The following is a 9,250-nucleotide window of genomic DNA, read 5'->3' on the forward strand; positions in this document are numbered from 1 at the left end:
TGCAGTCGAGATTAAATCTCTTACTAACTGCTCCACACATATTCTAGTATTCAATAAAAATTTCTAATTAAAAAAAAAAACTCCAGCAACTTATGTCACAAGTCCATAATTACCTGCGTATTAAACTTTTAGACAGTTTCTTTCTCAAAAAAATGAAAGAAAAAAGAAAGCCAGACACAGTCGCCTCTCCGTAATCTTAAAACTCTCAGCATTCTGAGTCAATCCAGAAAATGTTCCATGGGGAACGATCATATTCAATGTCAATGATGTTCATTGTGGTATTTTTTTCAAAAGCCCAATAACGAAGCGAGGAGATCCCAGTTAATGATTGTTTTGGCACTGTGCTTTGCGAACTTTGTGGTCTTCTCTCCTTCCGTTCTATGATTAGCGAAGTTCGACATTAAAAGGAAAATTATACCCGGAATAAAGCAATGATCCCACCTCGTAGAGAGAATAGAACTTTGGTACAACCATTCGTCGAGCACAACCTTTTACAGACGATAACGTAGCCTAGTTATGATGGTGGCCTCCTCAGGATGCTCCCACGTTCAGCGGAAGGAGTAATGGCTTTGAAATTGTGATTTTCTTAGACTAGAGAATATGGTTTGTAACGCGATTATACTATCAAAATGTTTTTTTCCTGCTCATTCCACTGTAGACTGTGGTTCTCAACGTTAAGTCGTTCAGAAGTTCGTTCAGGGTAGATTTAAGTGTCGAAACCCTCAACAATGACCGTGCAGAAAATAGTCTTTTCTGTGGAACTTCTCCAGTTTTAAAGAAGAAGCTCCGACTTCCTCTTCTTCATACCTTGATATTGGAGCGTACGCGACGAAGGCAGTCAAAGCTGACCATCAGCCATATCTTGTCATTCGCAGATGTCCGATTCGTAGTCAGTTGTTCGAAAGAATAAGCGTTCATTGTTGACGATTCCACCAACTCAACTGCTGTTGCATGTTCCTGAGAACAGCTGTTTCCCAGTGTTATACACGCGAGGTTTCAATGGGTGCCGTCGTTCTGTGTCGGTCAGCCCGTTGTTGTACTTCATCTTTTTCAATTGCGTTGTAGAAATTCAATGTCCACTTCCAATGCTAGCGTGCATGCGCTGCAAACACGGTTCATCATCCTGGTTTTTTCCCTGTTGCTAGCTGTGGCTTGTGGAAAAATGTTGCGTCCCCCTTAAAGGCATCACCCCACGAATCTGAGGTGGTGCAAATTTCAGGTGGAGTATTCTTATAAGGGATAGTAGATTATGGAGAGAAGGGTGATTCCGTCTATTTCTTCCTAACTGCGGAAAAAAAACGGCCCGGAAGATGCTGGCGCGCTCCAGTCGAACTCCCTGTAGAAAATAGTGCGCCAGATCTCCTGCAGCCGTATCTTCCAGGCCGTTTTTTTACAGCAATTAGGAAGAAATGGACGGAATCACCTTCCTCTCCATAATCCACTATCATTTATGAGGATACTCCACCTGCAATCCGTACCACCTCAGATTCGTCGAGTGATGCCTTTAAATGGACGGTTGGAGCTTATTTGTTTCAGACAACTTCAAACCGCCTTCCCTGTACCCCTTAGTCAGTTGATTGCGGAATTTTTATTAGGTTTATGTTTCGAATAGTATGAATCGGTTCTGGCATAACTGAGACGGAGATTCCGTTCCCTGTATCCAGCTCCGACTCAGGGGAAGCAGAAGATCACCTGTGGTTTGCGTTTAGTCCCCTATCTGCTACCTGGAGAAGCGTCATTTATAATCGCTTCGTAATTAACCGGCAGTATTCCCACTAGAGGAGGAATTGTGGCTTTTTTATAGTACTGAAAGTACGTGGATAACGATAAAAGGAAATATTCAGATATTCAGCCAAATCTGATATTTTGTAGCGACTTATTGAACTCATATCCTTCGGATACGCCCACAAAGCCATGCTACAGGGCAAGATTCTCTCATCTAAGCATTGGGATTTTTTTAAAGGAATCAGAACATGAATAGAAGAGAGATATGTCCCAACTTTATATGTGAAATATAGAATCCATTCTCCTATATAAAAACATTGGCGTTACTTGAAAGAAGTCCCAGTTTTTTTTCAAATGCGATCTGAGCTGTCAGGATCTCTACACGAATCGATAGGGGTAAGAATTTAGTTCATGAGTATGATCAAGCTCAATATACCTTAGTTAACCAGAAAAAGACAGGATGAAAAAGCACTTTGCGGTCTTGTTCAAACGATAGAACGCGGGTAATTCCGTCGTCGTTCAACGTTACCAGTCTAACTAATATAACTACAATAAGCAACAGATGCGTATGCTCAACCGCAGGGTCGTAGGAACGTGACGAGTTGCCACAGTTGCCAGTTTCCTCTCACCCATAATTGGTTGCATCGTTGGAGAGAGAGGATTACAAAATGTTGTTTCAGAAGCGGATTAAAGGAGAAAGTGGATAAAGTGTCGGACGGGCGTTAACCAATCCGCTTGGAATGCGCCCAAGCGTTCAAGTAAATTCAGGATTATTTGAAGTTAACGAACGTGTAACTAGCCTGCACAACCAATTTCAGGGGCTACCCGGTGGATCAGGCCAGTGTTTTTATCATCCCACAGATGTTTCGCACGGAATCATCGACCTGAAATGGTGAAAGGCCTGGTGCTACACTGCCACCACAGACAGATTAAAGGGAATCTCTCGAAGTATATCATTATCCCTGTTCGCTTGTGGAGAGCTCTATTGTGATCCATCGTCATGGTTTAAAGGCACCATGCCACAAGGTATAGCAATTGGGATCCATCGTACTATATTGATGATGTTGAATGAACTCAAACTTGGAGCAACAGCACCGTGAGCTCTCAGGTAAATTAGAAGACTTTGCGCAGACACTTGTCTCTGCATTGAAATTTCCAATTCATTCTCTTGACTTTCTTATGGTGGTAGAAATCATCAGGATCATCGAGTTTCTGTTGAAACTTTATTATTAGCCTGACGTTTCGACAACTTCGTCCTTATCAAAAGCCTGGAAATGGTTCGAGGTCTTTGATGCTATGCATATCCCGTCACACTCCTCATTTTTCCTCGTCAAGCATTTAGCCTCATCTCGTATCCTTCCACGCATCCTTCCAAGTACAATAACTCCAAAAGGAAAACAAACTGAACAGTCCCACCGAATAGCGGGACTGGTGAACCACAGCGTTCTTACAGGTTGTCACCAAGGCGAATGAAATCTACGCCATATCCAGTATCGTTGAGTACTCATGTATGGATAGTGTTAAGAAACTGCTGTGTGGGACAATCTTACAACTCACAGGGTGTTACGAACGGCATAAAATCATTAGTAATTGTCTCCATGTGCGACTTTCGATAAACCTCGGCATGTTGATGCTCCAATAATTGTTTTCTTTAATAGAGCCGGACACGAGGTTGTTGTAATCCTTTATTCGTGACTATGAACTTCGAACAATGAACAAGTACTTTCTCCATACCAGACACAAACTTCCGTCATGGATGGATTCCTGAGAGAAATCTAGGATGCTTCTGATGCCTTCCTAGTAGATATTTCTTTCTTAAGGACATCTATCGTACACTTTATTCCAAACTCATTTCCGTTATGTTTTTCATTCTTGTGGCCCCCTGATAGTGTCATCGTGTTCTTGCTCTTTGATACGCAACATATTGCTGCGGCTGTTCTGACCATGTTGCGGACAATTGGCTTTTTAAGGCCGATAGAATGAGCCGAGGTTGCGTTTATCAGTATGTTTTTGAACTTTCCCTGCGATACCATTTCACATTTGCAATGTCATTTTGCAGTTTTATTTGAGCATTTGAATTAACCCAACACCCAATCTCGAACTAGAAATGGAACATTGACGAGCTCACGTAGAGGGGGAATTCCCCTGTAAGTCCCCTTCGTCTCAGATTCCTTAACTGCTGCAGTAAACCGGTTTTTTTTTGTGAGCACAGTTGCAAGATGGTGTTGTATTAGTGAATATCCCGAACGACATCATCAAGCGACAATTGATCCGTAATAGACTCTACGACAGGCAATGTATATCGGAGTGTTGCGTTATTTGTCCATTTGGGAAAACTGGAGATTGCACGAAGATCGGGGTAATCTACCAAACAGAATCTCTAACGTGCAACGCCATTTATGTTGGAAAAACTGGAAGGATGCTGAATCCCTGAGTATCAAGGAGCAGATACAGTCTAAAATGCCGAGGTTTCAAGAAGAGAGGACTTACAGATTATAAAGATCATCAGCGCTTTTGGATCTGGGGGTTTGTCCCTATTCCTTTCTTTCTTTCGTTTCTTTTTCATTTCATCACGCTACTATGTGTCATAATGCAGTATCATAGATTAGCATTATTAGTGTATAACATGATTACTTAATCTCTTTGTTATGTTCGCCTATAAATTTGGAGTTTCCGCGTCGAAGACCACTCATTTCTAATCAGCCTTTAACGTTAAAATGTCTTACTTACACTTATGTTACTTATTACAGTAACCTGATGTTGTTGTTGCTAAGGTGTTCGTTCTGTTGTTTTGTGCTTGGAACAAATAATGACTACGAAATTCAAACGACTACTAGTAAAGAATTCAAATAACGAAGTCCGTGAAGTTATTCTGAATATAGATGGGGTAGATTCGCTTCGTACACCCATCCATAGAAGAAGAACTTGATTCACCGTGAACTCCACGAATCTTCAGCCCTAAGCAACGCAACGTTGAACAACTCGGCACACTGTCAGTGCTACAATTAAGGTTTAGCTGATACCACCTAGTAGGGACACATATACACAGAATTAACAAGATCTGGAGACGTCGAAGTCAGCGACAAGAATTATCATCGGCTACACCGACAAGCACACGTCCATATGTTGTAGTTAGTGCGGTTTTGCGTAAGATTGGGCGCATAGATGCTTTGCTGCGATATCGATCAATACGTGATGTTGGGCGCTGGCCAATTTCTCGCTTCACTGCTGTCTCGGACTCGTCAACACTCCACTGCATTGTTCTCGTCACGTCCCTCTTAGTGTAGTGCACGGATTCACTACTTTTAGGATCATATCCGATGTATTCAATATGTTTTCTTCGCATAGGGATGTTTGTTTTATTTTCTGGATTAGAAATGGTACAAGTTTGAAAGTTAGACTCTTCTGCCATTCTTCTTGTGTTTGTCAATAACGATGAGTCATTAACTACGGCTCATGGTTGTTTTGCTCACCATGTTGCTCAATTTAAAATGATATTATTTGCGCAAAGAGAAGATTTTAAAGGGTATTCTTCTTCATTTCTTTTCTGGAACCCATCACTTCTCCTTTTCATGTCTTTCACATCCAACTCGTTTTTTTTTTCTTCTCAGGTTATGAGTTAACTACAGGAGTGGCCCTACTTAGATCTAAATATAACGTAATGTTTCAGTTTTTGGGTTTTTCTTGTGTACTTCTGTTTTTATCTGGTTTCTCCTGTCTTCATCTTTCCTACTAGTCTCTTTTCTTTTTCTTTTTTTTTTGACTATTTCTTTCAATACTACTTTGAAGGGAACATTCCAAACTTCTCCTTCATCCGTGTACTAGATACGTGTGCGAAACTTCCTAGAGCTAACAAAGGAAGTGAAGTGATGGACATGTATGTCCGAGGTCGAATTTAGCCTACTGTAAGCAAATAAATAAACACATACATATATACATATGCATACATATGTCACATTTGGGCTACAGAAAGTAAATAAATACAGCCATAGGTAACATTTAGAATGTTGTAAGTAAATAACTACATATATACATATACCTAGTTCAGTTCAACCATAAGCGGGATAGGGAGGAGCCGGATCCTCCTCAGGTGAAGGGGGTCTAGCTCATGGGGTGCAGCTCAAATGAAGGGGTCCCTTCGCCAATCGTCCAAAAGTGAAGGAGGTCGGAGCACCGGGTCCGACTATCGCATCTATGAGTCCAAGTATCACGGTTGGCCTTTTATGCCTAACGGAAAGACCACATTACCTAAGTAATAAATACGGGAAGTATGGAATGAGGTTTTTTACGGTGATAAAGTTTGGACCCCGACAAATGTGCTGCAAACCACCTCCGTTGCTCAACTCAACACTCACAGAGGTAACTCGTCCTAACGGAATCAATTTCAACAACATGTAGAGTTCAACATAGGAGCTCATGCTTTACTCACGTGGCCTTACATGTACTGTAATTATCGTATTCTTTCCCATGTCCTGGCATGTGAATTCATTATGCCCCTAGTAATAACGAGGGGATATAAGACTTTATCGATTTTGTCCACTAAATAGGATGAATTTTCGAAGAAAAAGTCAGCTTCTTCTTACTTTTTTTAATGTTGATTACGCTACCGTGTATGACAGTCAAGAGCTAAGGGGCTTAAATTAACAGTCAACGTGACGGGTGTTTAATCAAATTACAATTGGTGCTTGACAATTGGACACGCGATTTCCTTCGTTAGAAGTGTTGATTATAAATTGGGAACTGATTATTTGCGTTGGAATTGGATTACGATTTCATGTTTTTTTTGTAGCCCCGTAAATTTTATTGGGACATTTTATGAAGGCGATCCTTACTTTATGCAAGTTATAACAGAATCAAGATATTTTCATTAGTTGTTATTGTTCTAGTAGTGCTGTATTCTCTGAAGAGAGTAAAGGATGGGTAAAGTGTCGTTGGGGGCCACACATTGGCGCCCTTATTTCTTGAAATGAATAATCAAATCAATGGGGACCCAGTGACCTAAGCATTAGTCTTAGAGGGTCTATGACATGTAAACTTATGTTACTAAGAGAAAAAAGTATGTTAGAGCTTCGGGAAATAAGGGCGCCACCCTAAAGGATTAACTACAGTAAAAAAGACCAAGCAAAAAGCAAATTGATAAAAGTTAGGGAGATCTTTCACTAAAGTAACTCATAACTTTAGCGAGAAGTGTGGGGCCGTGCTCGGTATAGACGTAGATGCGCGGTTTGGATTATCGATCAGCTCGAAGAGAGTAACAAACTTAAGAAATAAAATAAATACGATGTACTCGTCGGTGCTTTCGATGTGAACTGTTATTTCAAGCGAACTACTGCTCCACACGATGCTCTATATATTTGAATATGAGTTCGTGTGATGCGATTTTGAGGGATTCGAGACGGAATCGCATCGCTTAACAGTGTGTCTAAATCTTTAGTTAAGTTTTCTTATGATTATCATGTGATACCTACCACATGTGCTGTGCATAACATTCCAAATCGCTTATTGTTCTTAGAACGAGAGCGAACGCTTCGCTTTCATGTACAATCCCGTCAAAATGACTTGATATCGCTATTACCATATGGCGTAAGCGGTCACGTGGAACGCAAACGTGAAACGATGGTTTCTTTCGTGTTTCTTTCCTGTTTCTTCCTGACTATACGTGATTATTCCATGATTCCACGCACATATAAAACGTTTTTATTATTGCGTTTCATTGTAGCTGACAAGTCAATTGTGTATTGTGCCACGTGTACAGCACAGGCACGAAAATCCCATTTTTTTTTACCAGCCAGTACCATTTTTGCGGTGATTCCAGCAAGTGCATCGGCATGCATATGGGACTTAATCATCGTGAGGTAGTTATTCCTGCCGTAAGTCCCGTAACAAAAGCATTTTAGCATGTTTTGCTTTGAATGTTTTGTTTTGTTGGTGTTTCTGTCCTAGTGTTGTCGTACTTGTGCATTTTTCTTCTTATCATCGCTCATAAATGGTTAATGTGGTCCTAAATAAGCGCAACATCTTTAATTTCTGCCGCAAGTTGCGCAAGATAATTGACCGATCGGTTGCCGTGCCGAAATGGCGCTCGAACTTCGCAGTTCAAGTGCCTGGTATCGGAGAATGCCAGCTTTTTGCATACTTTGTGACGTCCTACATTGCATCACTGGTATTGATTTGGCGCGTGATGTCGGTGTTCCACTTGTTCATTCGATAAAGTGCATTCTGCTGTACTTTCGTTCAAGTCCGTACCCTGTACTTTCTGTGTCACAATTTTTGGATCAAGAACTGTCTTTGAACAAGCATTCTTGGAAACAACAGTTAGCCGCTTTAAGTTCTTCTATCTTCTAATGCAACAGACATTGTCTCGTGAACAGATTTTGTTTACGATTTCTACTAGACCTGAGTTCTTTTCAAACGAGCGACTTGTTTTCTCCCGTATTATGTTCTAGATAGACCTTGTTGTTGAAATCGGTGGTTGTTTTGATTGTGTCGCCTGTTCTTTGCTTCACATAATCTCACTACCGTCAGCTATTTTTGAATAGGCTTAGCTGTTCCTGTAATTATTTTCAGCTAGCAGGAGACCAGAAATATTTCCAAATTCTTCTCTTATCCACTATTTTATTATAGTTCAACGAGCATGATTATTGTTACACGAAGACTCTCGCTTCTTTTGTAGATGCGTCTTTATTCTCAGCGGAAATCCCAGCATTTTTTTTCCCAAAAACAGGGAAATTCCAAATGTATAGAAGTTGACTGCACGCTACCTTATCTCCTTTTCTGTAATGTACTACGAATTTCGCTCCTTTCTCAGTTATTTTAATTAGTTTTGATTTCATGCTTCATCAAAATTTTGATGGTTTTTCAAGCAACTGCATGTATTCCCCAAAAAGTTCCAGAACGTTTTGAAGTTTTCGCAGCTTTACGCTTGAAATGACAAAGCTTTGATCCGAAAATGATTTTTGAACAATAGCTTCTGCTGATTTGGTGAGATTTCGAAAAGAAAAGCACCGCTTCTGTAGAGATTCTTATTAAATAACGGAAACGCGAAGGGATATGGCTTCTAGTGAGGCATTTTCATAGTTACCTACTACCTCTGAAGCAGAAATTTCGGGAAGCATCATTTCCGTGGCAGTTTTCGTGGGGAAACAGAAATTCGAAGGGGTGTCTTCCGTAAATGAGACTACATGAGACTTTCGAAGTGTCAGGCGTGAAACATCAAATCTTGTTTTAAGGGAAGTAGCATCTAGTGCTGTATCTAGCGAACCCATCGTATATTTCGTTGAAATGTCGCTTTAGTTTACCATCAGCAAAGAAAAAGGTTCTCACGTATGGCTGGATTTTATGATTTATCCCTCTTTCAACGTTGTTTTACACGTTCAAAAAGTATCCTTATGAGTGAGTGGTAGTTTCATTTTGCCTCTTTAGGAGACTGAAGCTCTCTTCTGAAGAAGGAATGTTTCTTCTTTTCCAAAACTCTATCAATATTCTCTAAAAATTGCAATTTTTGGAGAATTTTGCGATTGGAAAA

General features: G+C 40.5%; 1 protein-coding gene across 2 annotated transcripts; it reads right to left on the bottom strand.

The window, feature by feature from the left end:
• Positions 1-4,801: 4,801 nt before the first annotated feature.
• On the bottom strand, positions 4,802-5,137 carry RB195_007857 (uncharacterized protein; the record flags this gene model as incomplete). Of its 2 annotated transcripts, none has more annotated exons than XM_064181712.1 (1): positions 4,802-5,137. In XM_064181712.1, one exon carries the CDS (start codon positions 5,135-5,137, stop codon positions 4,802-4,804), a length of 336 nt encoding a protein of 111 aa, XP_064038481.1. The 2 variants fall into 2 exon arrangements, with proteins under 2 accessions (XP_064038481.1, XP_064038482.1); XM_064181713.1 differs by having other exon boundaries at positions 4,802-5,071.
• Between the last annotated feature and the right edge of the window lie 4,113 nt (positions 5,138-9,250).

Source organism: Necator americanus, chromosome I (genome assembly GCF_031761385.1).
Source record: "Necator americanus strain Aroian chromosome I, whole genome shotgun sequence".
NCBI lineage: Eukaryota > Metazoa > Nematoda > Chromadorea > Rhabditida > Ancylostomatidae > Necator > Necator americanus.